Raw genomic sequence first — 27,594 nt, forward strand, 5'->3', positions numbered from 1 at the left:
CTGTATCAGAATCTCTGGAGACTGAAGCTGGGACTTCCTTCCTCCCTAGGGGCCGGCAGGGGCTGCGATTGCCGTAAGAGCACGTCACGTGGCAGGGCTTCCTGTATGCTTGCTGCCGCTGGGTGTCCATGGCCTGTACCCCTGAGGCTGCCACTGCAGCACTCAGAGTGGCAGCCAGAGGCTCGGTCCATGCCGTGCCCGCTGGACGGTGCTTGCGAAGCTGAGCAAGAGGACTTGGCATCTCGACATTTAGGATTGCAAGGACGGAGTGTCACCAGGGTAAAGGATCATGTTGCGCCGCAAACCCTCCAACGCCAGTGAGAAGGAGCCCACTCAGAAGAGAAAGGTGAGGAGCATCTCTGGAAACTCAATTTCCCCTTCCCTCTGCTCTCTCCACCCATTCCCTCCAGGACTCTCAGAAGTGGGAAGAGCCAAAGGGGGAGTGTTGAGTCTGTAGGCAAGGGCATTCTCCCAAGGGCAATGGATTAGGGTCCCCAAGGTTACCATAGTAACAAAAGTATAGAAGAGACTTTCAAAATCTAGAGAATCAGGGTTATAGACACTTAGAAGTCTAGAGTTACAGAACTCAACCCTACAGTGATGGGACAGAGACCTAAAATCAGGAGCTAGAATCCTAGACTAGAATTCAAGAATCACAAAATACACTTCTCAAGTTGCATCATAGGACTGTATTTCATTCTGTCTCCCTTGCGCTGGTCCTGCCACTGCTTCTGCTCAAGCACCGCCTCTCAGGAGCCATCTCGCTCAAGGGGCCCTGCTAGGCCACCCAGATGGGCGCCATGATGCTCCTGGGGCCCCAGCCCTCTGGCCACGGCCAGACTCTGCCCACTTGCTTCCGCTCTGTTGCAGCTCCCCAGGCTCATGGGAGAGGTGGACAACCTGGAGAGGTCCCCCCATGTGATTTCTAGACTCAAGAAACGGGTCTCCGAAAAAAAACAGTGGGATGCAGGGGGCATGCAGGTTCTGTCTAGGCAGGGAGAAGTTATTTGTGAAAAATGAGAAATAAAGCTGGTGAGATGGAAAGGAAGGGTGAGGGCTGAGGAGGACAGATTCAGTGGAGGGATTCTAAAGGCCAAGAGGAAAAGCAGCTGTCCTGGAGCAGAGGGCAGAGGCCAAACCAGAAGATTTCTTGAAGACTGCCAGATCTAGGTTTCTCTAGTTGGATTTGAGGATTTCTAGACTTATTCTTTTATTTGATTATGGGACTCTCCCAGGCAATCAAAAAATACATTCCACACATCCAACGGGATCCTAGGACCATCCCCAGGCAGGCTTGAACTAAGTCCAAGAAACCCAGGCCTAGCCCCAGGCCCACACTCGGGGTCTCTCCAGTCCCTCACTATGTCCTGTTGTTTTCCCTGGAGCTCAGCCCAGGTGCCCTATGGGGGAGCCCCCTTGTCAGGGGAGCAGCTCCCAAGTGGAGATCGAGCCAGCTCAAAGGCTGAGCCGCAGGGCACTGGTGTGTGCATCCTGGGCCTTCTCAGGTCCTGGGGTGGCTGTCACTTCCGGCTGTACTCTCCCCACCCCAGATGCTTCTCTAAAGTTGCAATGGAGGTGGGCAGAGGGGGGTAAACATTCATGAGTCTTCGCACAGGCTCCGTCATCTGCATCCGAGCGCCACTTGGCGCTAGTCCCAACAGACTTGCCACTGGCTGCCACTCCTCGGTGAGCAGGCCCCACTTCCCCTTGCTCTCTGGTTGATGGGGGTGGGAAACAGAGGCTGCTATAGACAGTGCTGAGCCCCAAACCACAGGGGAGCTGAGCTGGAGGAAAGAGCTTGAGAAAGAGCTGACACTTTGACAAGGGGACCCTGTGCCACCTAGGACGGAGATGCCCAAGGGCACCCAGAAACTGGAGGTCCCCATTTCCTTCCCTGACTCTCATTATCCAGATTCTGTATTTGGTGGTGAGACCTCTGGAATTCTCCCCTCAGGTTCCCCCCAGGAGAAGCAAGGCCGGTGCGGCACTCAGAGGTCCATGTCACTCTAGGGAAAATCATCCAGGCAAGCCCTGCCCCACCCCTACCTGAGCCTGACCAGCCTCAAGAGCCACCCTCTGAGCCCCAATACTGTGGAAAGATGCTAAGAAAAGCCAAGCTTCCAGGAGTAGAGAGAGCATCATCCCAGGCCCAAGGACAGCAGCCCAGCTCCAGCACTGTGACCTCAGGCACGTCCCTTCTTCTCAGTGGCTGAGGGGATGTGGTGGAGGGGAAAGCACAAAAGCAAATGAGGCCTCTTTCTGTCTCTTGCCCCTCCTCCTCCTCCCAAGCCCGCAAGAAGACAATGTGCTGGGCAGGGGGCATGAAGGGGGTGGGGGGTGGTGTTCAAATCCCACAGGTTCTAGCTGTAGGACCTTGGACAGGTCATTGACCTCCTTTGGGCCTTGGTTCCTCCTTCATCTTGGAAAAGGAGGATAGCTCTTGACTGGCTGGGCTCAGGAGGTTGTGTAGATGGCCTGGAACAATCAATGTGAGAGCGCGCTGTCACGTGTGGGCATCTGCATATGAGAGGGTGCTGTAGGCATGGGCGGTCGCGGGGAGCACGCTACAAAGGCCAAGTCTCAGTCCTGGCCCTAAAGTGGAGGAAACCAGACTTAAAAGCACCGAGAGCCTGCACTAAGGGAGGACTCATCAGGCGCCAGGTGCCATGCGCTCTACCCATATCTTAGCTTGTTGACTCCTCAGGAGGACCTTGTGAAGCCGGGGCAGGTATTGTCGTTATGTCTGGTTTATGCCCAAGTCCCAGAGAGGTGAAGTGACTTACCCAAGTTCACACAGCTAGTAGGTGGCAGAGCAGGAATCCAAGCCAAGCTTTGTCAGTCTCCAGAGACTTGACGCCTTCTCCCTCTACCCTCCTGTCCCCCCACTGATCCCAGAAGTACTAGGAGAATCTGATGAGCATCAGTAGGAAAGCACACCTCTACATGACACCCCCACCCGCATATGCATTGTATTTCCAGTGGCTCCTCGTTGCCCGCAGGCTAGTGCCCAAGTTTCTTGGCATGGCTGGCAAGGAATCTTCCATGGCTTTTTCTGCTCCACCTCCCACCATGCCAACTATGCTCAGAGTGTTTCTAATTCATTCTTGTTTAAACATTTCCCAGCTCCTCCTGGAGAAATCCTGGCTCCCCTGCATGGCCCAGCTTAAACATGCCTCCTCCATGAAGCCCTTCTGGAGCCTTTCCTCCTCCACGCTCCCACTTGCTCCCCTGGAGCCTCCCTTCAAACACCACCCACAGTTTCCATTATGCTCAATCCATTTCTTTACCAGGAGGCACTTTGGTGAGCTCTGAGCACAGCAACACACACACAGGGTTCCAGAGTCCCAGATCTGGGTTTAAAGCCCTGCTCTTGCTCCTGCCCGCTGGGTAACTCTGCCTAGGACACTTCGTTTCTGAGTCTTGGTCTCCTCAGCTGGGCAGCAAGGATATAAGTTGGGGCTGTGGTGAAGCTGAGGTAAGCCAGCACACGCAAAGTGGTTGGCAGGGTGCAGGGCACATGGGAGGTGCTTCACCCCTTTCTTACTGGATTCCCACCCACACATGCACAGGCAGTGCCTGGAGCCCAGAGGGTGCTGGGTATATGAGTGGTATGCTGAAGGAACAGAGAGGCTAGTTGCAGAGACACCTGGTGAGAGCCAAGTTTGCTTAGGAAGCAGGGGACGAAGATGCTAATGGGGGCAGTGTGAGGCTCTGAGGGGGTGATCAGGGGAGGCTTCCTACAGAGGACAGCACCTTCGAAACTGGATTTGAAAAGCCTTCCTATGGATGTATAATATCCATCCAAAGAAGTGCATAAATTATAAGTGTTCCACTCAATGAACCATAAGGTGAACATTCCTTTATAGGCAACACCCAAATCAAGCAACAAAGCACTTTTGGGCTGCCTGGCTGGCTCAGTCAGTAGAGGATGCAGCTCTTGATCTTGGGTTGTGAGTTCAAGCCCCATGCTGGGCATAGAGCTTACTTTAAAAAAAAAAAAAAAGCACTTCTGACACTCCAGAAGCTTCTCTCATGCTCCTATCGGTCACTACATACTCTCTTTCCCTAAGAGTAACCACTATCTTAACTTCCAATGGCATAGCTTAGTTTTGCCAGGTTTTGAACTTTTTATATGAGGAACTATATAATGTACTCTGGTGCTGGCCCCTTCTGCTCAACAGTGTATCTTTGAGATTCATCCATATCATTAGTGAGAGCTGTACTGAGCTCACTGCTAGCCACTACTCCCTTCGATGACTCTACAACTCCTGTTTCCATTCTACCATCGATGGGCATGTGGGCTGTTTCCAGTTCCACTGGATTTTGAAGGAAGGGACAAACTAGGGGTGACAGAGAAGGATGGAGTGTTCCAGGTAGGGCACCCCCTGGGCAAGAGTCTGGAGGGGATCAGAAAAAAGGCTGAACACACACAGACATTCGCTAAGGGGTTGCAGTAGAGCCTTCTATCCTCACAGCAATCAGTGAAGTAGGCGCTCTTGTCTTCATTTTACCCATGAGGAAATGGAAGCCCAGAGAAGTTGAGGAACTCTCTCCACTTTACACAGCTGGTCAATGGCAGAACCAAGATGTGATTGCCTGCCAGCTGACAGACTCTGAGGGTCAGGGAGATTAAATGATTTGTCACACATCCCAGAGTTGAACTCACCAACGTCTGATGCCAGGAAAGTAGCTGTTTCTGAGAGGCCCACGTACTCCCCTTGGACATGGAAGAGGGGCCAACAGTGTATGGTACTACCTCCTGCCCTGGATCCCCAAGAAGGCCTCACCCCAAAGGGAAGCCAGGTGGAAAATCCAAGGAGTCTCAAGGATTTCAACTCGAAGATGGGTTGGGGATCATTTCCCCAATGAAGTGGAACTTCATTGAGTGGGCCACCAAAAAGCATTTAGGATATTTGTGATTGCCCCTGAGGTTGGAGGTAGGCCGGGCAAAAGGCCACCCTGGCCAACCCCTCCCTTGGCCACCTGAAGCACATATCTAGTCCTTTCCACATCCCGCTAAGGAGAGGCCAGCAGGGTCCAAGTCCCAGCACCACCTATGGCCCTTTGGGGTTGTCTCCTCCTGCTTTGAGCTGAAGCTGGGACACAAGGGCCCTGACGTCAGGTCCCCGGGGGGCCAAAGGTCCTCCTCTGAACCCCCAGCCTGCAGATTAATGACAGGAAGAGGAAAGAACTGCAGCCTGGTGGTGAGTTTACTCTCCCCAACAAAGTCCACTTCTGGCCCTGGGCCTGCCCTCTTGCATGCTCACCAGTCCCTGGGGCTTCTGGGGCGACTCTCAGCCTCCTTGTCTGCAGACCAAGCGGAGGGGGTGGTACAAAGAAGGCCATAATAGGTCCCATCGGTCTATAAATAGCAGCCCGGCCTGCCCTCTCTGGGCCCTGGCCAGCCTGGTGCCCACCCTCTCTCTGTTCCCTCTTTTCCAGGCAATAAGAGGAGGAAGTTATCCAGGCAGCTGCATCCTAGCCATTCAAGAAGAGGAAATAAACAAAAGGTGGAGGAGAGAAGGGGAAAGAAAGGGAGAAAAAGAGGAAAGAATAGTGGGTGGGGAAAGCCAAGGAAAGACGATGGAGGAGATGCATGGGAACCAGAGCAGTCGCCCCACGGTCATGCTCCCCGGCCATGTCCACTCACGCCCCCCTTACCCAACTCCCCAGCGTAGCCCAGAAGAGGCTTTTTGACTGAGGCTGTAGGCGCCTCATCCAGGAGGCCCTCCTGGTGGTAGTGTCTGCTTGGCCTGACCGCTGACACAGTTTCTGGTCCCCTAACTTGCCGCCACCTCTAGGGAGGTGTGGCCCCTGACCCTGAGAGCTGGCTTGCTTTGGTCAAGACCCACCAAGAGAACAAAAGTCCCCAAGAGTCTCCCCCTACCGCCGGAGGCCCCAGGAATTGGGGCCAATTGTGGGTGGGGGCAGGTGATATTGCCCCTGCCCTGGGGGGTTGTCAGTGGACCCCCCCCCTTTCATAGGAAAGAGGATGTGAAACTTTCAGCTTTGTGTGGGTTTGGGGCTTCGGTTCCTCAAGCCCTTATCTCTGGTGTCTGCAGTCTATCCCGCTTTATCTGTCTGGCCATCTGTGAACCCTGGTTCCTGTATGTATCTCTGGTCTTGACTGTTGATCTTGATTCGGGCTCAGCCTTCACTTCTTGTATGTAAAGCCTGACTCCTTACCTGCTCAGCCCTGGCTTCTGGCTGCTATCTTGCCATTTGCACGCATATACAGTTAAGAAAGCTCATTTCTTGAAAATAGTCTCTTCAGTGCAAACAATCAGCTGGCTTTAAAAGTCCAAACACTGGCGAAGCACAGCAACAGTAAGCCAGCTCATCGTGTTAGTGGCTAAGGTTAAAAGCCGAGGTGAAGGAAGAAAAAACAGCAACTTTTTTTTTTTTACTAAATTAGCCCAGATCGGTCACGTCCCAAATCTGTTGGCACCTTCCCTTAATAAGCCTTGACTGAAGGTTTCCAGGAAGCATAATGCCAGGTCTTACTGACTCCTGGGGGGGATTGCCTTGTTCTTCTGGGGACAGATTCATCAAGCTGGAGACCTCGATGCATTCACCATTCTTACGGTGACAGGAACATCATGTTTGCCACAGGTCCAGGGCAAAGAGGAGGCTGCGGTGTTGGGGAAGGTTTGCTCTGTTATGTAAATAAAGGTGATGCTATTGTCGGGAAGAGGGGACACCTCTAGTGGGAGCTATGCTTTTGCTCTGATTCACTGCCTCCAGAATTCTGGGGAGCAGACTGCAGGTGCTGGTGGAAATGTGGGCTTTGTCTGAGGCCTGGCTGGGCTTGGAGGCTCCTGAGTCTGGGGCTTGCTCTGGGGCCCACATCAGAGTCTACTCTTGGCTGAAGAAGAGCAGGAAACCAGGTGGCTCCAAACACAACTTTGATGCTTCACCTCATTAGCCCTGGGTCCTCAGGGCACCTGTGGCACTGAGTGACACTGTCCCTGCTCTTTACTCCACCGAGCATCACTGACGGCAGCACGTCTGCTTCTTCCAGCTCTCACTTCAGCGCTCCAGCAGCTTCAAGGATTTTGCCAAATCCAAACCCAGCTCCCCTGTGGTGAGCGAGAAGGAATTTAATCTGGATGATAATGTGAGTTGCAGAGCCTCCCAGGGGGATCTGGCTCCTGGCCCTGGGTGGGGGAAGAGGAGATTTGTGGATTGTTCAGGAAAGCCTGCTTACAGAAGGCCAACCCTTCTACCTCCCAAATTTGGGCCCCAAGAATTCCCCCACATTCTTTGCAATTACAAGTTACAGTTGACCCCTTGAACAATCCGGGTTTGAACAGCATGGGTCCACTTACAGTTGGATTTTTTTCAATAAATACAGTGCAGGACCATAGATGTATTTTGTCCTCCTTACAATTTTCTTAATAATGTTTCCTTTTCTCTTGCTTACTTTATTTAAGAACACAGTATATAGTACACATACATACAAAATATGTGTTAATCCACTGTTTATGTCATTGGTAAGCCTTCTGGTCAACAGTAGGCTATTAATAGTTAAGTTTTGGGGGAGTCAAATGTTATACATGGATTTTCATCTGTACGCAGCAGCGGGGAGAGTTGGCACCTCCAACCCCAAGTCGTTTGAGGGTCAACTGTAATTGTCAAAATAATTACAAATTAATAGGGCTGAGTATGGGACAGGGTGGGGGCTAAGAGGGAAGGGATGGGGGGGGCCTCTCATTCCCACCCCACATTCTCTACCAGGACCTGAAGGCCTCCTTCTGCCCTTAAATCCTGGACCTCCTCCTTTGTTGTCACAGATTCCAGAAGACGACTCAAGTGTCCCTACCACAGAAGATGCTGGGAAGAGTGGCAAAAAGCTGGGGAAAAAGTGGAGGGCCGTGATCTCCCGAACCATGAACAGGAAGATGGGCAAGATGATGGTGAAGGCCCTGTCAGAAGAGATGGTGAGGCTTGCAGTGCAGGGGAGGGGAGGGAATGGGAGGGGACAGGCAGTGCTCTGGCAGGGTGTGAGCACAGCCACCTTGCCGGCCATACCTCAGGTACTGTGCTTGAGGGCCTGATTCCATATGAGAAGGAAGATCCCAGGACACTTGGGTGGCTCAGTGGTTGAGCATCTGCCTTTGGCTCAGGGCATGATCCCAGGGTCCTGGGATGGAGTCCCGCATCTGGCTCCCCATGGAGAGCCTGCTTATCCCTCAGCCTATTTCTCTGCTTCTCTCCTCTCTCTGTGTGTCTCATGAATAAATAAAATCTTTTTAAAGAGAGAGAAGGAAGGTCCTATGGGAGGAGAGCTCACTCAGCCACGGACTGGCAGTGAGGCACTTCCCAAGGGAGCACGAGGGGGTCTGAGGGGGTATGAAAGTCTGCATAACAGAAGCTTCCTAAGAAGACAGGCCTGAAGGGGGAGTCACTGAAAAGGATATGGGGTTGCCTGATGCGAATTCATTCACCTCAAAGTTTTGCTTGGAACTAGCCTCTGGGATTGGGAAGACTGGATTGGAAGAGTGGCCCCAGTGAGAAAAAATAGAGAAGGCTGGCTGGGGCCCAGGGAGAAAGGGTGGAACACACAGTGAGTGGCCTGTGCTCTGGGCTCTTCCAGAAGGTTCCCAGGTGGTGGTGTGCCATACCAGCTCAGGACAGCAGTTGGTCAAATTTTCAGGAATTTTGTGAGGCAGGTGTGAAACCCCACCATTACTGAAAATTAAATTCTATAAACTTAGAATGAAAGAAATTATGTTAAAAATAAAGAGACTACGGTCCATCTTCCAAACTCATGATTTCCCAATTCTTAGACTATGGTTCACTGATCTCTGTGCTCTTGTGGTTATTAGCATCTACGGCCTCTGTGTGGTGGAATCAGCCCACAGAGGGGTGCTGGTGGGTCAGTGACCTCACGGCGGTAGCTGGATGTTGGCAGCGGTGGGGAGTATTTACAACACAGGAATTGGCATCCGGGCTTTGATTCCTAGAGAGCCACTTGTGAAAGGGTTGCCACCGCCCTGAGGGCTGGTGAGGCGGAGGAGCTCTGGAGTCAGGCCAGCTCAGTTGTGGGTTCCTGTGCAGCCTTGGGAACATTTCTCCATGACTTCTCCTCTGTAAACTTGGAATTATCGCAGCACTTACCTTCCAGTATGGCCGTGAGGATGAAATGAGCAGGCAAGCATGCCTGGCTGGCCCAGAGGAGCAGGGCAGAAAGTAGTTCCTGGCCAGTGCCCCCTGTGTGTGGGGGACTCTGCCCCAGTCCAGCCTAAGTCCAATGTGTGGACATCACCACTTTATGCTGACAGAGCACATTCACCAGCACCCCCATTGCATGAGGTCAGTGGGGTGAGGACGGTCATTCCCACTTCACAGAAGCAGGAACATGGGCTCAGAGAGTGTGGTGCCGCCTCTAAGTGGCAGAGCGGGGTGGGGGGTGCTCAAGCCAGACCCCAGTCCTCTGGAGAGCTCAGGCCCGTTTTCTTCTGTGCCCGGCGCTGCCCCATGGGCATCCCAGCCAGGGCTGCTCAGGGCTCCCTGCCTCCCCTCCCCTGCAGGGAGACACTCTGGAGGAGGGCTCCGCCTCCCCAACATCTCCAGACTGCAGCCTGGACAGCCCCAGCCCTGAGAAGATGGCACTGGCCTTTTCTGAGCAGGAGGAGCGCGAGCTCCCAGCACTTAGCCGTCAGGCATCCACAGGTGAGTAGGAGACAGAAGGGGACATCTGCTAAGTCCGGAGAAGAGGACTGGGTTAAGGCCATGCAGGTGGCTGTCTGGGAGGGAGGTAAGAGAAATGAACCTTTACAGTTTGCCTTCTGGGAATTTGCCCAGCCCTTGTCACGTTACATTTTTACAACTGCATGGTACTAACGCTACTATCCCCACTTTATTGATGTGAAAACTGAGGCTCAGGGAGGTTTTCACTTGCCCAAGATGACTCAGTCTTGAACATAGGTCTACCCTACAGGAGCTGTCACTTGCTGTCCCCAGGCCCTGGAGGGGCCCAAGGGAGAGGAAGAGCTCCATTGCCTTCTTGGACTAGCCCATCCCCACCTTTCCAAGAGGAGCTAGAGGCTACAGCCACCTGGGCCTCTGACATCCCAGGCTGGGGATGGGGATAGAGGGTCTCCAGCTGGGAAGACAGCCTCTTAGACTGCACCCTTTGGTTCACTGGGCTCAGGGCATGATTTGGCATCTTCTAAGTGTCTATGGGGTTGGGCAGGAGGGGCTGCAGGCTCTGAGCTACAGACCCACGGAGGAACTGCCCTTCTCACTCTTCAGGCTAGTTCTAACTTCTGTGCTCTTTCACTGGCTCCACATACACCTCCCAGCCCCTCCCTCCTGAAAGCCACTTACAAGGCCCTTCATCCCACCCTTCCCAGAGAGAAAGAGACCATGTGAGTTTCCATATGATGTTGTAACTAGACACTGAGTCTTAGTAAGTACAGAAAGTAAAATATTAGTTTAGGGTGTGTTTTCCCGGGTGGAAGGTGGCTTCCAGGAGCACTGGAGTGGGAGTCAGAAGACCTGGAGTTGAGACCAATTATAAGGTGAGAGGTCTTGGGCTCTCAGTTGGCCTGGCTGGCTTCTGTTTTCCTTATCTGTTCATTGGGTTGTTGAACCAGTCTCTAGAGGGTTTCCCAATGTGCTCATTCTTTAGTCCCATTTCTCCTGCTGTGGTCAACGATTTTCATGTCTGAGGCCCCACAGATGAAGCTGTGCTTCTGTAGGGTGGCCTTGGGATTTCTAGCCACAGCCCTTGGAAGGTACCTCCTGGGTACTGCCCCAGCTGTCTTGGGACAAAGGTGACCCTCCTCCCTGCCCCATCTCCTGCAGGCAGTGAGCTTTGCAGCCCCAGCCCAGGCTCTGGCAGCTTTGGAGAGGAACCACCTGCCCCCCAGTACACAGGGCCCTTCTGTGGCAGGGCACGAGTCCACACCGACTTCACTCCCAGCCCCTATGACCATGACTCGCTGAAACTGCAGGTAAGGTTGGCATCTAGGCCTCTCCCAAGCATGGCAGGCTGTGCCCACAGAGGAGGCTGTATTGCACCAGAGTAGGACGATGTCGGCAGAAGCCAAGGAAATACACTTCTCCTCTGTGCTCCTGTCCTCCCACAGAAAGGAGATGTGATCCAGATCATTGAAAAGCCACCCGTGGGCACATGGCTGGGCCTGCTCAATGGCAGGCTGGGATCTTTCAAGTTCATCTATGTGGATGTGCTGCCAGAGGAGGCCGCGGGGCCTGCCCGCTCCAGCCGCCGACAAAGCAAGGGCAAGAGGCCCAAGCCAAAGACTCTGCACGAGCTGCTGGAGCGCATAGGCCTGGAGGTTTGAGCTGGGACCTGGGCCCGTCTCAGAGCAAGGGAGGCACACTTGGCCTGGGGCTGGAGGCCGGGGCGTGGTCAGCTGTGTGGGAAGGGAGGGATCCCAATGCAGGGGTGGCTGGCGAGTGGCCACACCCTGGTGGTCCACCTCTGCCCGCAGGAGCACACGTCCACCCTGCTGCTCAATGGCTACCAGACTCTAGAGGACTTCAAAGAGCTTCGAGAAACGCACCTCAATGAGCTGAACATCACAGACCCACAGCATCGAGCCAAGCTGCTCACAGCCGCCGAGCTGCTGTTGGACTACGACAGTGAGTGGGCTCAGGAGGAGGATGTGGGGGTGCCTGCAGGTACTGGGGGGGAGGCCTGCCCCCTGACCACTCTCAGCCCCAGCACCCCTCTGCAGTGGGAAGGCACTTTCCGCGCTTGAACTCCAGTCTCAGACAGTTTACCCACAGAGGGGCCTTAAGGGATGATCGGGTCCAACTCCCTTTGGGATCAAAGGGGGAAACTTAAGGCCAGAGAAGGTAAGGCATGTCCTCAAGGCCTCAAAGTTGGGGCTATAGCATGGCCAGGAATCAAGCGCAGGTTTCTGGGCTCCCAGCTAGGGGCTGAAGAAGGCTGAGCTCCTGCCTGGGTTGCCGCTTGGAAACCACTCCCACTCTGTTCTAAGCCAGAAAGAGTGAGCAGGGCGGGGAAGGAGGGAGCCCAGAGGGAGGACTGCCTACCGGGGACTTCCCAGGGTCCCTCCCATCCCCCCACAAGGGCTCCCTGGGCTTCTGAACCCCCTCTCAGCTAAGGCCCAAGCCTCCCCCACCCCAATATTCCATCTCCTTCCTTTCCCCCAGCAGCCGGCAGCGAGGAAGCGGAAGAGGGCACCGAAAGCAGCCAGGAGCCAGGGGCAAACACTGTGTCTGAACCCAAGGTGGACATTCCTCGAGACTCTGGCTGTTTCGAGGGCTCAGAGAGCGGACGTGATGAGGCGGAGCTGGCGGGCGCTGAGGAGCAGCTACATGGCCTCTCCCTGGCCGGGGCGCCTTGAGGCGGAGGTGGTGGCATGGCCGAGGCTGGGCCCCAGAAGCAGAGACTGCAGGGATGGGCCCGGCCTCCCACGGTGGCCCAGGCCCTGGTGGACTGGTGCCGAGCCCAGCCCTGCTCCTCTGGGAGTGTCAGGGCTGCAGAGGCCGGCCAGGGCCCTGTAGGCTCAGCCGCAGTGGATGAGGAGTCACCCAAGGGCACATCCCACCTGCCCAGCCCCCTCCCTCCACCAGTTACGGACAGCACAGAACGTCCAAGCACCACCTGCTCCTAGCCACAGCGAGTGGGACACTGAGGGGCCACCCTACCCATGTCCCTCACCACCCAGGCCCTCAAGCCCCCCTCACCCCCACACCACTTTCCCTTGTCACACCGCTCCTGAAACAGGGGCCCAGTGTTTCAGGTCGGTTTCAGAACCCTGGGGAAGCTGGCCCTTTTAGAGGCCCCAAACTGATCACGGGTAGATACCGACTTCCCCAAACAAGGCTTGGAAAAAGCCACATGCATGTACCTTTCCCTCATTCCTTCTCCTTAACTTTCTGAAAGGCTTGGCCACTAACTGGTGAGAATTAGAATGGATATTGCTGACGGTGTGGCCAGCTCGGACATTCTGTGACATTGTGTCTGCTCTTCTGTTACCTGTGGCCCAGGACGCCAGTGGGGTTTACTGGGAGAGCTGAAGGGGCTTTGGGCTCCCAAATGAAATGGCTCCTCCCGCTTATTCATTCTGTACCTCCCCACATAACTCAAGCCAAGCTGCAACTTCCCCCCGCTGAAAACAATGCCCAGACCTCATACAACGTGCAGCCTCCCCTTCCACTCCCAGCCCTGGCCAATGACACTTCCTCTGAAGGCTGATGGCAGATCGCCAGACCTGACTTCCAAGGACAGAACTGCACCCCGGAAGTCACACGCAAGTCTGAACTCAGACTTGGCCACCTGTACGGCTTCTTACAAGCAAAGAAAGCACGAAGCTTGACACTGGGGAGTCCACTCCCCCAACTTGGCTTTGCAAAAGGTTTTGATGTACCCTGAGTTCCAGAAGCGGGGGGAGTATACCTGTCAGTGGGGGCCTCCGGTGACCTCAGTACCCAGACTGTGCCCTGAATTCACAGAGTAACCCAGGAACAGTGCCCACTACATCTAGGACTGCCTGCTTAGTGAACACACCCCTGGACCTACTCTGAGGAAATTTGGTAAAAGCTAGCTTAGGGGAAGGGCTTGGTGTAAATATGACGGGTTGGAGGGGGCTAAGTTGGCAGCAATAAACATAGGTGGAACTAATTACAGTCTCCAGTTGTCTTTCCTATGGGGGGAGGGTTGGGGGAGGGTCAGACCAGTATCCTTCAAAGCTGGACTTGGCAAAATGACCTCCATTGTCCTTTCAGGGCCATCTGTCCCTTCCCTGAAGATGCTCACTGCCCTTGATCCTGCTGACTGAAAGCTCCAGTAAGAAGCGCTATCTCTGCTCTTCCCACTAACCAGCTCTCCTCAGAGTACGGGCTCCTGGGCCATAGGCCTTGCTGGGGTCTGAGAGTGGGGGGGTAACTATGTCCGTCTTCCAAAATGATTATTTATCAAGAGCCTTGAGGACCCCTCAGTGAGGAAGGGCCGGAACTAGGAGCCGTCCAGTGTCCAAATAGAAGAGGTTTGGATTTCGCAGGGCCTTCCCTCTGGGGCCACCTCTTCTCAGGCCCCACCTGTGCCCACTGAAGCTACACTATCTCCAGGAAGGTAGGACAGAGATGGAGATCCCGGGCTTCCTTTATTTCTGCTGCCATTAACGGCATTAGGGAGGGCAAACTGGATTGAGAGCTGCCCCCAGAGTGAGGACAGGGCCACTCTGCTTCCAGGCTTTGCTCCTGCTACCCACAGGCACCAAGTGGCAAGCAGTATCCTAACCAAAGAAATGAGGAGAGGCCCAACCAGCCTCACGGCTCCAATGGTATTGAATAATTGTCACTTACTGCCCGAAACCAAGCATTTCGCATTTATTCTCTCAGATCATCTTCACAGTACCCCCAGCCCCAAGGTACATACCATCATCTTCCCATTTTACAGAGGAGGAACCTGCAGCTCAGTCAGGTTGAAGAAGTTGTGCAGGGAGCCCAACAAGCTTTCAGAGGCCCCTGCCCTTTGGAGGGCAATCTGACCCCCTGTAATGCGCCTTTGACACCCTTTGACCCAGCCATTCCCCTCCTTGGATTTGATCCCCAGAGTCTCACAAGTGCATGCAGATATATCAGATATATGGACAAGGATTCTCACAACAGCTTTGTCTCTGAGAGTAAGAAATTGGAAACCACACAAATGGGGAGTAAGTTAGATACATTATATTTCATTCACACAATACTGTGCATGATGTTGTAGAAAAATATTTAATGATACAGGGAAGATCTTCATGGTTTTTTATTGTTTAATTAAAAATTTTAAAATTATACAAATAATGTACAAACATTCTTACTGTAAAAGAAGTCTGTGCTATATCATGGGGGAAAAACAAATACTAAAACATTATTTATAGGGTGATTCCATTTTTATCTAAGAAAAGGCAAACATACAAAAGAATAAAGACTGGAAAGATCTGTACCAAATGGTTACCAGTGAGACAAGTAGGGTGGGGTGGAGGAGTGAGGGAGAGGTGTTCACCTTCTATATTCTTCTTCTCTTTTGTTTGAATTTCAAAAGTATCTATTATTTTTATGTCTATTTAAAAAAGAACAACATTTTAACTTTTGAAAAAAATAAAAACCCAAACCTCTAGCCTCCAACTTGAGGCTAAAGCCAAGTCATTATTCTGCTGTCTTTTGGCACAGGCTTCTGGAAAGGTGGGGAGTGGGGGATGAATAATGCCCATAGTACTTAAAACCCACACACAGCAAGGGGACCTCATCAGAGGAGATTCCTAACCCATTCAAAATCCCTGGGTAATATCTATCTATTAGGTCTAAGCTGAGAAAAGGGAAATACCAGAAAAAGCAAAATCAGACTGAGAAAGTGATTTGAACTCCCACCCACCCATCCTAGGGAAGAGAGTGGGAAGTGTCTCAGGGCTATTGGCCCCATTTGGGTTTATAGGCTGGATATAGGCTGGAAGTAGGTAGTCGTGCAAAGACTCCAATGACCACAGTACTTTAGGAGGGGCAGGTGAGGAGAGGCAACAAGGAAATATACTCTATAGGCCAGGGCCTGAGTGATGAGAAGTGTAGTGTCAGGTAGGGCTTTAGCCCATGGCCTGAAGCTCCTCCTCCAGGCAGGGCTGCTGGAACCTCTTCTCCAGCCCATAGACATCTAGAAGATGCAAATAGGGACCTCATCGTATTATCCATTAGGCCCTGCAAATCGAGGGCTGTAGTTCAAGAGGCTGAGTCTTCCCAGCTGGAGACCCTCTATCCCCACTCCTAGTCTATGTCAGAGGCCCAGGTGGCTATAGCCTCTAGCTAGCCTTGGAAGGGTGGAAGTGGGCTAGTCCAAGAGGGCAATGGGGCTCTTCCTCTGACCTTAGGCCCCTGTAGGGCCTGGGGACAGCAAGTGGACAGGCAAAGCCTAGCAGTTAAGAGTCAGAGCTAACCCGAGTTCAAGTCCTGACTTTGTCCCTTAGCTGGGTCACCCTGGACAAGTCACTTAACCTCCTCGATCCTCACTTTCCGAATCAATAAGGTGGAGACAGTAGTACTAGCCCCATGTTGTTGTTACAAAGATTGAATGAACTAGTGTACGTAAAATGCTTAGCAGAGTGTCCAGCACAAAATCAATGCTTAATGAATGATAACGGGTCAGAACCCCTAAATCCACAACACCTTCCTCCCTCTGTTTCATTCCCTTCAAGGCCCATCTCACCTTGAATCCCTACTTCGTGTAGTGACCAAGGGCAAAGGCTTTGGAGTTAAACTAAAATGTCTTCAAATCCTGGCTCCTCCACTTAGTAATTACATGACTTCAGGTAATTACATATATACACATTTCTTTTCTGTAAAATAAAAATATTCAATATCGCAATATATAAATGTATCAAGCCAACACACTGCACATCCTAAATGTACACTATGTTATATGTTAATAATATCTCAATAAAAAGTAATTTTAAAAATTAAATTTAAAAAAGAATAATGGCCTAATAATACCTACCTCTTTGGGTCGTTAAACAAATGAGATCATGCATATAAATTCCTGGCCCATAGTAACAATAAATGGTGGCTCTCTGACTCTTTTGCAATCTCAAGGGTACTGAGTTTAAGAATGAGCATGAAGACCATTTCAGAACATGCTTGTTTACAGACTAACTGCTAGACCCTAGAGACAAACTGATATCCAAGCTCCTTGGATATTGGGATCTAGGCTAGAGGGGGCCAGCTCTGGTACCCAGACAGGCTGATGATGGAGAGTAAGCCCACCTGAGGAGTCGGGGGGGTGGGGAAGCCCTGGATCTGCCCAGTTCGCAATAGTATGATCAGCCCTGAACACCAGAGTTATTTTAGGCAACTCCCTTGGACATCCATGGGCCACTAGAAGGAAGAGGATACAGGCCAGATTCAAGAAGGAACAATTAGAGTCCAGCAAGCTCCTCCCCAATTCAAGGTTAGGAGCAACTTCCTTCTCCCTGGCCCAGCAGGGAAGAAGCTGGGGGAATCAGCACATCCCACCTGAATGAACTCACTGTCCCTATTTCTCAGAAACTTACCTTAGACTTCCCCAGGTCGCCTCCAATCAGCTTCCCTACAACCTCACAACGAAGGCTGTCAACTCCACAAATTCCCTCTCTTACCAGCCAAACCCTACAGCAGTGTGGTCTGTCACTAGCCCCAGCCATGGCTTCCAACTCTTACTCATAAAGGTCTCCCCACCCAGGTCTTTGGCATAAGTGGAAGCTGTGATGGGGCCATTAGAGACCAAGGGCATTAAAAACAAAAGCTAAAGCAGGGTTTTAAAAGGAAAAAAGGGAGGGCAGCCCTGGAGGCTCAGTGGTTTAGCGCCACCTTCAGCCTAGGGTGTGATCCTGGAGACCTGGGATCGAGTCCGACGTGGGGCTCCCTGCATGGAGCCTGCTTCTCCCTCTGCCTGTGTCTCTGCCTCTCTCTCTCTTTCCCTCTCTGTGTGTCTCTCATGAATAAATAAATAAAATCTTTAAAAAAAAAAGGAAAAAAGGGCACTGATCACTGTAGTCTCAGTGAGTTCCAACACCTTCCCCCCTTTCAAGTCAGGAAATTCAGGATGAGGTATGAGGTTTCCCAGCTGGGGAAAAGAAGTGGCTCTCCCACCTCTCCTTCACAATAGAGGCTACCTTAGCTTTTCACACAACGTCGGCCACATTCTAATATTCAGCGGACAACACAATCAAGTGGGAAGGAACTGCCTCCCTTCTAGACTCAGCCAAGACTCCTCCTCCAGGAAGGCCCTAAATAAATGGAATTCTATAGCACTTGATATGTAGGCTTCACCTTTTCCTATAACTTCACAGTTACCAATATAGCATTTGTATACCATTGCCTCTGGGACCTGCCAGGGATCGCGTCAGAAGGAGCCCAGGGCAATGACCCTCACAAAGGGACAGCCAACTTGACTGTGGGAACCAGACTAGGCAACTTCCTGACTCTGTGCTAAAGAAACCCCATCATCAGTTCAACCTAAGTGCAGGGATCTGGAGAAATATTTAAGAGATTTAAGTTTAAAAAAAAAAAACTCTGGCAACCACCCCCATATCAGCCTGACTATATATAGTCAGCTCCCTGTATGCTTAAAATGGAGAGATCATTGGTAAAACTAATCCAAAATGATTTTAAAAATCCTAAAATCATTGCTAGTTCTTAACTCACAAGAGAATGGGGTCAGCAATGCAATTTCTCCTAAAGGTAACCCTAGCACATAGTTTTCAACAAGTAGTTATTGAATGTCCAATAAATGAAAGGCTCTCAAGTAGACACTTGGAGATATTCAAACCTCTCTATCTGTCTGCACCTGGGTTATGCCAGAAAGCTCTCTGGACTGGGAGTCAGGACATCTGGGATTTGGTCTCAGCTCTACCAGTAACTGTCTATGTGACCTTAGGTAAGTCACAATATTTAATTTGGTGAGAGAACAAGAGCAAATGCAAGCATGTTCCCTTCAGCAATGTCATTTAACAGAGCCCCAGTTTTATGACAATCATCCTATCTCTAATTTGGCACAAAACTACAACCCTTTAGCCACATGGTAACAACCAGATAGCTGAAGATGGGCAATGGCTGACAGAAAAGGTAACGAGAGGGGGGCTTGAAGAAGGTGCAGGAGTATGGAATGTCAGGGAGGTCATCTACACCATGTTTCAGAGTTGGAAAACCACTTTTAAATCAAGGCCCCCCTCATTTCCTGGCCTGTGGTGGTATGTGAGCTCCAAGTTCTCATTTACTAATTGAGAAGAAAACTTCCCAATACTGGAAGAAAAAGAAAGGGCTTGGACGGCCAATTAACAGAATACAAATGGCAAGAAATATAAGGCAGAGGGGAGGTGTGAAAAATGTTTGACCTCATTATTAACAGAAGAGATAGAAATGAAGTGACACCGAGATTTTTCACAAGTATCAAATTGCCAAATGTTTAAATGAGATGTGTTGAAGCAGGCTCTCTGATACACTGCTGGCAGGAGTAACAGTGACAGGATTTCTGTAAAGCAATTTGGCCATATTTATTGAGAGCCTTTAAAGGAGCACTCCATTTGACTCTAGTGATTCCACTTCTAGGAATCTATCCTAAGGAAATTATCACAGATATACCTATATAGAAAGAAGTTCATCACAATATTATTTATAATAATGTAAAATGAAACTCCTACATGGCTGACAATAGGGGGTTATATATATGTTATAGAATCATTAAGTATTTTCAAATGATTTCTAATGATATGGAAAATGCTAAGAAAAAAAGCAGGATCACAAACTCTATTTATAGTTGAATTCCAGTTACGTCTAAAAATATACATGCACACTGGGGCACCTGGCTTGCTCAGTTGATAGAGCATGTGACTCGATCTCAGGGTTGTGAGTTCAAGCCCCATGCTGGGGGTAGAGTTCACTTAAGATATATATGTAAATACATACATATATATGTATGTATGGATATATATGTATACACACACACACACACACACACGCATGCACAGAAAAAAGTTCGAAAGAAATACACCAAAACATTAACAGTGATTATTATATCTTGGTGATGAGTTTATGGGTAATTTAAAAAAATCATCTTACTTTCCTATACTTTCCCAGTGTTCAACAATGATCATGTATTGCTTTTAAAATTAAAAAGCACATTAAGGGTGTGAGGGAAGAGGGATGTTTGTTTATTTTCTGAGTTTTCCAAATATTTAGAGGTAGAAAAGGACCTTTGATATAATACAATAGGTTCTCAATCCTATCAGCCCCAATCTTCCCTTGGTAGATACAATATGATATGCCCTTTGCCACCCTGAAATGACTTTCATAGGTAACATAACCTGCTTATATACATCATTTCCAGAATAGTAATATAATACACTAATTACAATATAAAGGAGAAAAAAAGGAAGTTTGTTTATGAGATAATATATATTTCAATATGCAAATGCCTGAACAAGACTATACTAAAAGATGTAATAGTCAGAGACTTCCACTTATATATGTAGAACCACTGTGAATGCAATTACTACAAAGAAAGACAAATACAGGTACACTGCACTGGCACCTTAAAAATCCATGAATGGCATTGCTGTTGGTGACATGATTTTCAAGTCACAATTCTTGATAAAGTTCTGAACCAAATAAAATGCCATCTTCCCTTAATTTGCATAATTGTTGCATTCCTGGAAATTCAGTGTGTATATTAAAATTGTAAAAAGAGGGGCAGCTGGGTGGCTCAGTCAGTTAGGCATCCAACTCTTGATTTCAGCTCAGGTCATGATCTCAGGGTCGTGAGATCAAGCCCTCCATTGGACTCCTTGTTCATAGGGGAGTCTGCTTAAGATTCACTCTCTCCCCCTCCCTCTGTCCCTCCCCCTGTTTACATTCTCTAAGTGAATAAATAAATGTTTAAAAATAAATAAAATTGTAAAAACATACTTTGTGTTGATTTGTAAAATAATCAGACCAAGCTAATTACACTAGGTGATCCCACTTACATTAACATCCTATAGGACATTAAAAAATGTACAGATGCAGATTTTTAGCTCCCATTCCCACTTCATATTTAGCCAAAACATGAAATTCACAATGACTCTCTTTTTGTGAGTTGGGCTTGCATCCTTTAAAACTAATGATATGCACAGTTTTAGCCTTTGATACTATTTCTAAAATCTTTTGCCTAAGAATAGCAAGTGATTCCTAGAATATATATATTTTTTAAGATTTATTTATTTATTTGGGAAAAAGAGAATGCACATGTGCACCTGGGCACACTCGTTCAAGCATGCACGCAAGCAGGTGAGGGGCAGAGGGAGAAAATCTCAAGCAGACCTCCTGCTGAGCGCAGAGCCCAATGAGGGGACTCAGGGGCTCAATTCCACAAGCCTGAGATCATGACTTGAGCCAAAATCAAGAGTTGGATGTCCAACCAACTGAGCCACCCAGAATGTATTCTTAAAACCGACACAGATGCTTTTGGAATTATTGAAAGCATTCCTGTTCTTTAGTAGTACCAGGGCACAAGGGCAAATTATCAGTTTACTGTGATCCCTTGGTGATTTTCCCTAGCCTGGCCCCAGCCTCAGGAGAATCAATGAACAGAACTAGAAGAAAAGCACTAACAGGGCTAGGCCATGAGGAGAGTGAGGGGGCTCGGTTGCTAGGTTACTACTTGAGCCAATCTGAGCAGTCCCAGAGTACCAAACATAGGACAGGTCCCTCTCCCTGTCCCACTCGGCTGAGGGCTTTCTCAAAGGAAGGGAGTCAAAAGGTGGGGGAAGGGCTGGTTACTCACACTAGGCACAAGTAAAGAAATAAGGCAGAAGCACAAAAAAACAGACATCCCTGTATTTCTAAAACCATTCAAGTCTCCTTCATTAATTGGCTTCACCCCAAAAAGAAAAATTTCTTTATTAAGAAATACCAAAGAGTGAAAAACCTACCACACATACACATTTGTAGGCTCACACAAAAGTGCAGAGATTTACATATTAAATTGCATTTAAGTTAGAAAATAGATTTAAAAACAAAATACTTTTTTTCCCCCCAACAAGGTAAAGAGATTTGGTCAGTAGGAAAAGGGTCCTTTAGGGGCAAAGGCAGGAAGGGCAGGGCATGAAGAATGGAATTTAGTTGCTATGAAATTAGAACCCATATCTGTCACTGGGAAAAAAAGCAAAGGGGGCAGATGATGCTCTCCACTAGAGCAAAGAGGGTCCCAGAGCCCAATAGACATGGAGAAGTGGTCCTAAAATAGCCAAACTCCACCATCCCTCAGCGGTTTTGGATCTGTTCCAGCCATCCTGGCCCAGGGAAGTGAGGTGCATAGGAAACTTAAGGGATGGAGAGGAAGGTGAGAGGTGGAAAGAATGTCAGCCATTGAAAAGAGTAAACAATTTAAGGCCTACTCCCCCCGGGAAAGGATCAATTCTTCAATCTCCTCTCTGACCCAAACTCAGACTAGGGATGGTCCCAGCTGGTGCATGGTATGAATGGGACAAATCTTCAGGCCAAGGTCTTAAATACAGAAGATTTATAAAGGAAAAGAAAGAGGGCAGGGAGTATGAAAAAGCAGAAACTTTTTAAAAACTCATTTCACACTAGAGATAAGGGATTTCCAGGTTTACCCTTCACCTCAGAATAGCAGAAGAGTGGTTGAGGTAAGGAGAGAAAGTGATTGAGCAAGGAGAGAAATCTGTCCTAACCCAAGGGAAGAGATGGGCTGAGACAGGGTAGGCTGAGAGTGGGCTAAAGGAGTTCATCTGAGTGTCAGGTTAACTGGAAAAATCTAGTAACTTCCAAATTCTTCAGGCTTGGCCTTATGTTGAACTAATGAAAATCTAGCTACAAGGATAAAAGTGAGAGATCCAGAAAAAGAATGGAAAAATAGAGGCAGATAGGAGAGGAATCTGAGTCACTCAGAACCCATCTCTCTGCTTCTCCTGATTGCTACACTCAAACTCTAATACAAAGAAAATAGGAAGACATACAGAAATTCTGGAAGCAGCCAAATTTCATTAATTTTGATTAACTGGGAAGGGTGAGATAGGCATTGGTAAGGAGTCTTGATTTTAGACCATTTAAAAAAGAAATATATGCCATTGCTTGTAAAAGATCACTAACAAAATATTTCTAAGAGGAGGCTCCAAGGAGCCTGCTTTAATAATCAAGCTGCAATTAACAGCATCCCTCTGCATAAAAACAATATCCTAATAAAGAACATGTTCTCTTAAGTAAATATACCCCCTCCAACCCTCCCAATCATGCTAAACTGTATATTGCTTTGAAAGCCCTTTCTTCATAGTCCAGAATAAGGTAAACTTCAGCTCAAAATGTGGTCTAGATCAGTGGAGAGTTTGGGAGTTATTTCTCCAACTCAAGGCTTCCCTAGAAAATGGAAGTATGTAGTAACAAGCAACCCCTTCAACCCCCACCCCCACCCCCCACACAAAGACATTCACAACCTCATGGTGGTTTTTGAAATGGAAGGGGGGAAGGAGGAGGCAGGCAGTTTGCATTAGACACAGTTTAATCACCTTCAAATAGATTAAAAGTTCTGGTTTACACTCCCCCCCCCTCCCCGTAAGTCATCCAGACAGGACCCTGGCTTAGAAAGAGGAAAACACAGGTGCTTTAGGAAATATAGCCACATATAATACATAAATCTTCTTCCCTGAAATAGAGCAGATCCTGAGCAGAGCTGACTGGGGGCCAAAACACACCCCCAGGGTGAAGCAGCTCTGGGACTCTGCCGGTGGAAGTGCTGGAAGAGTGGGGCTTGGAGGAAGCCCCCGTGTGGTTACCAAGCCCGAGGTGGGCCAAGGCCTTGGAGTGGGTTTACCCGGGAGGGCAGCAGTGCTGGGCTTTCCCTCCTCACTCAGCCGAGGCCTAATGGAAGTACTGGTTATTCTTTTTTTTCTTTTTTTTCTTTTTTGAGGGGACATAGGGGGAGAGGAGAGGAGAGGAGAGCCTCTCTGTGCCTTGGTTTCCCCATTTGTGCATTCAGGGCCTCTACAGGCCTCACACAGGGAGTCTGAGGGGGTAGTGTTTAAGTGAGCACTCAGGCTTCCTCTGAGGAAAAGGAACCACCAAAGTGCAGACTTTTATTACTGCTGTTCCTGCTCCTAGCAGGAGCAAGAGTCAAAAGGAAAACAAAAGGGGCTAACGAGAAAGGAGGAGAGATGAGACAAAGAGTGCGAGGGGCCATGTCATTGGCATCTCATAAATTCTTACTAAGAATGGCACAGGTATTAAAAAGTTTCTGGGTAGTCTACAAGAAATGTGGTTGTTTTTTCTACAGTAACTACTTACATATTTCTAGTTGAAAAAGAGTGGGGCTTGGGTGTTAGAGAGTGGGCAGGGGACAGAGGAGAAGCTACATGAATAAATACAAGTGGAAGTTATCTGCCCCATTCCTGAAAGGATTTGCTGGCAATGTTGGCACTTTGTAGCCAGGAGAATCCTCCAAGCCCACTCTCCATCCTCTTCAGTTCTGAAGGCCCTGGGAATCCAGTTAGGATTCCTTGGCCAGAGTTCTCTGTGACTGCCTCTGGACTCATGACATGCAGCAGCTTGGGAGGATTTGAGCCAGTCTCAAGAAACTTTAACCCCAGAATTGGGCCAATGACCCCAAACAGGAGAGCTGGCATCTGGAGGAAAGAGAGGGGAGTCCAAGGAGACTCCATGGCTAAGGCCATTGAAAGCCAGTGTCGGGGCCCAAGGGACCCATTTGTCCAGTTACCAGAGGTGACTGACATCTTCCGTGACTGCCTCAAGTCCAGAAATTAAAAAAAGCTTGCAGCAAGAAAATGCCAGTGTGCAATTGGGTGAATAAAGACCAAAGGAAAACAATAAAAGGGACAGCTCGGTTGTTCTCTGTCTCAGGTTTATCTTCTCCCCTTAAATCTCTCTCAGCCCTAATTAAACATGAACAAAAGTCTCTTCCATAGATAGGCTACTTCTCAGCTGCAGTCACCTCCTGTGGTGGCTCTGGGGGCTCTGGGGGTGGCATCTCTTCAGGAGTGCTGGTGTCCTCCGGCATCTCATTTGGGCTCAGATGTTCTGTTGGGGCCTGAGAAGGAAAACATATCAAATTCAATACAAAGCTCTCCCTTAAGATCTAAATGGAGATAATACATAGACACTTAACTCTTCCTCTGAATCCATCAACCACACTGATGCTACAAATATACAGCCACCAACACCAAACTCAGAACCAAGACTGAACTCTAGTCTTCTCAACAGAATGTGACTGAAGTTTGAATTCTATTCTTCACTGTTGTGGATAGATGTTTTCATCATTATTTGTGATATTAACAAAAGGGACCACAAATAATTACACAGACCCCTTCCCTTCACAACAGAATGCTATAATATACTTGTCTAAGAAGGCCTGAGTGGTTCTCAGTCTTTTTTATTCCCTAACACACAGCTCACCGGAACACTGATCCTAAATCAAATAGGGTAGGGTGGCAAAATCTTCAGATGGGATATGTGGTTTGAAAATGCCCCCTTAGTGATTCTAAAATACTATCCTTCCCTACCTTCAACTTAGCATCACTAACCTAGATTGTTATAAGATCAGATTCATCAGGAAAATGAAATTCAAAATGATAATAATATATAAACCAGAGTTTGCTGTACTTCAAAAAAGAATTCAAAATTTAGGAAAGGTAGAGAACAATTATCTACTTTACAAAAATCATCCACTTAAAAGTAGGATTCTATTTGAAAAGAAAGCTCAAATCTACTAAAAATCTATTAGAATAAACTAGTCTAGCAAGGTTTCAAGATACAAGATCAATATAAAAAATTAATTGAATTTCTATATACTTCCAATGTATAATCCAAAAATGTATTAGGAAAATTATTTCATTTTCAGTAACATCAAAAAGAATAAAATACTTATGAATAAATGTAACAAAAGAAGCATTAAACTTCTACTCTGAGGGCGCCTGGTTGGCTCAGCTGGAGAAGCATGTGACTCTTGATCTCAGGGTCATGAGTTTGAGCCCCACTATGAGGGTAGAGATTACTTAAATAAATAAAACTTAAAAAAACAGCTTATACTAGCGGTACCTGGATGGTCCAGTTGGTTAAGCATCTGACTCTTGATTTCAGCTCAGGTCATGATCTCGGGGTCATGAGATTAAGCCTTGCATCTGGCTCTATGCTTAGCACAAAGTCTGCTTGAGATTCTCTCTCCCTCTTCCCTTGCCCTTCCCCCCACTTGCATGTGTATGCTCTCTCTAAATAATAAATAAAATTTTTTTAAACTTTTTTTTTATTTATTTATGATAGTCACACAGGGAGAGAGAGAGAGAGAGAGGCAGAGACATAGGCAGAGGGAGAAGTAGGCTCCATGCACCGGGAGCCTGACGTGGGATTTGATCTCAGGTCTCCAGGATCGCGCCCTGGGCCAAAGGCAGGCGCCAAACCGCTGTGCCACCCAGGGATCCCAAATAAATAAAATTTTTTAAAAATGTACTCTGGAAAACACAAAATGTTGAAAGAAGAACTTTTTAAAGATTTTTGTTTATTTATTCATGAGAGACACAGAGAGAGACAAAGAGGGAGGCAGAGGGAGAAGCAGGCTCCATGTAAGGAGTCCGATGTGGGACTCGATCCTGGGACCCTGGGATCACGCACTGAGCCGAAAGTAGATGCTCAACCACTGAGCCACCCAGGCATCCCCAAAATGTTGAAAGAAATTAAAGAAGACCTAAACAAATGAAGACAGCCATGTTAATGATTCGTAAGATTTAATCTTGTTAGGAAGATAATACTCCAAAAATTGATCTATAGCTTCAATGCAATCCTCATCAAAATTCCAGCTGGCTTCTTTGCAAATCCTAAGATGAATATGGAAATTCAAGGGACCCAGAACAGCCAAAATAATTGAATAAGTAAAGAACAAATTTGTACGACTCACACTTCCTAATTTCAAAATGTACTACAATACTACAATAACCAAGATGGTGTGATACTGGCACAATAATAGATATACTGATCAATGAAATCGGACTGAGAATCCAGAAACAAACTCTTGCATTTACAGTCAATTGATTTTTGACATGGGTGCCAAGACAATTCAATGGGGGAAAAATAGTCTTTTCAACAAAGGGTGCTGAGACAACTGGATATCCACATGCAAATGAAAGAATTTGAACTCCCTACATTACACCATATGTATACAAATTAGCTCAAAATGGATCAAGGTTCTAAATGTTAAGAGCTAAAACTATAAAACAATTAGAAAACACAGAGGCATAAGACTTCGTGACCTTGGATTAGACAATGGTTTCTTCCATCTGACAGCAAAAGCCCAAGAAATAGAAGAAAAAAATAGATAAATTGGACTACATCAAAATTTAAACTTTTGTGCTTTAAAGGACACTATTAAGAAAGTGAAAAGACAACCCACAGAATGGGAGAAAATATTTGCAAATCATATATCTGATAAGAGAACTCTTGGTACTCAATAATAAAAAACCCAACTTGCCCAATTTAAAAATGGATAAAGGATCTAAATAGATGCTTCTCCAAAGAAGATATACAAATGGCCAATAAACTCATGGAAAGACACCCAACATCATTAAGGAAATGCAAATCATAACCACAGTGAGATACTACTTCTCACCCACTAGGATGGCTAGAACCAGAATGTCAAATAATAATGACAAGTATTGCCAAGAATGTGGAGAAACTGGCACCCTCATACACTACTGGTGAGGGATGTAATAGGGTGCAGCCACTTAGGAAAACAGTTCACAAGGTACTCAAAAGGTGAAACATAGAGCTATTATATGACCCAGTGATTTCATTCCTGGTATATAGCCAAGATAAATGAATACATACATGTCTATGAAAAAACTTGCACAGGAAAGTTCATCACTGCATTATTCATAATCAAAAGGTACAAACAACCCAAATGGCTATCAATAGATGAATATATAAATAAGATGTGGCATTATCCGTATAATGGAATATTATTCAGCTGTATAAAGGAATGAAGTACTGTTATATATGACAACATGGATGAACCTTGAAAATATTGTCAAATGAAAGAAGCCGGTCACAAGTGACCACACACTATATGATTCCATTTACATGGAATGTACA

The 27,594-nt window shown here is 48.1% G+C and overlaps 2 protein-coding genes across 4 annotated transcripts in view; one reads left to right on the forward strand and one right to left on the reverse strand.

Annotated features, from left to right (window-relative positions):
• The first annotated feature begins 48 nt into the window (after positions 1-48).
• On the forward strand, positions 49-13,624 carry SASH3 (SAM and SH3 domain containing 3). 2 transcript variants are annotated; one of them, XM_026018128.2, is made up of 8 exons: positions 49-346; positions 7,022-7,117; positions 7,794-7,940; positions 9,534-9,675; positions 10,813-10,961; positions 11,097-11,306; positions 11,463-11,613; positions 12,151-13,624. In XM_026018128.2, the coding sequence occupies exons 1-8, from the start codon at positions 290-292 to the stop codon at positions 12,342-12,344; spliced, it is 1,146 nt and encodes a 381-aa protein (XP_025873913.1). In that variant the 5' UTR covers positions 49-289; the 3' UTR covers positions 12,345-13,624. The 2 variants fall into 2 exon arrangements, with proteins under 2 accessions (XP_025873913.1, XP_025873914.1); XM_026018129.2 differs by having other exon boundaries at positions 12,154-13,624.
• Positions 13,625-21,367: 7,743 nt separating this feature from the next.
• ZDHHC9 (zDHHC palmitoyltransferase 9) overlaps positions 21,368-27,594 on the reverse strand; it is a 34,519-nt gene continuing 28,292 nt past the window's right edge. For both annotated transcript variants that reach the window (XM_026018112.2, XM_026018113.2), the window contains one exon: positions 21,368-24,544. In XM_026018112.2, the coding sequence (XP_025873897.1) occupies positions 24,428-24,544 (117 nt within the window). In that variant the 3' untranslated portion in view covers positions 21,368-24,427. The remainder of the gene's footprint in view (positions 24,545-27,594) is intronic.

The sequence above is a fragment of the Vulpes vulpes genome, chromosome X, assembly GCF_048418805.1.
Source record: "Vulpes vulpes isolate BD-2025 chromosome X, VulVul3, whole genome shotgun sequence".
Classification (NCBI taxonomy): Eukaryota; Metazoa; Chordata; class Mammalia; order Carnivora; family Canidae; genus Vulpes; species Vulpes vulpes.

Bases quoted from the DNA above. Each gene is read 5' to 3' on its own strand.
- SASH3 (XM_026018128.2), top strand. From the start codon at position 290: ATGTTGCGCCGCAAACCCTCCAACGCCAGTGAGAAGGAGCCCACTCAG. The intron at 10,962-11,096 runs GTAAGGTTGGCA...GTCCTCCCACAG, and splicing joins ATGACTCGCTGAAACTGCAG to AAAGGAGATGTGATCCAGAT. The intron at 11,307-11,462 runs GTTTGAGCTGGG...CTCTGCCCGCAG, and splicing joins TGGAGCGCATAGGCCTGGAG to GAGCACACGTCCACCCTGCT.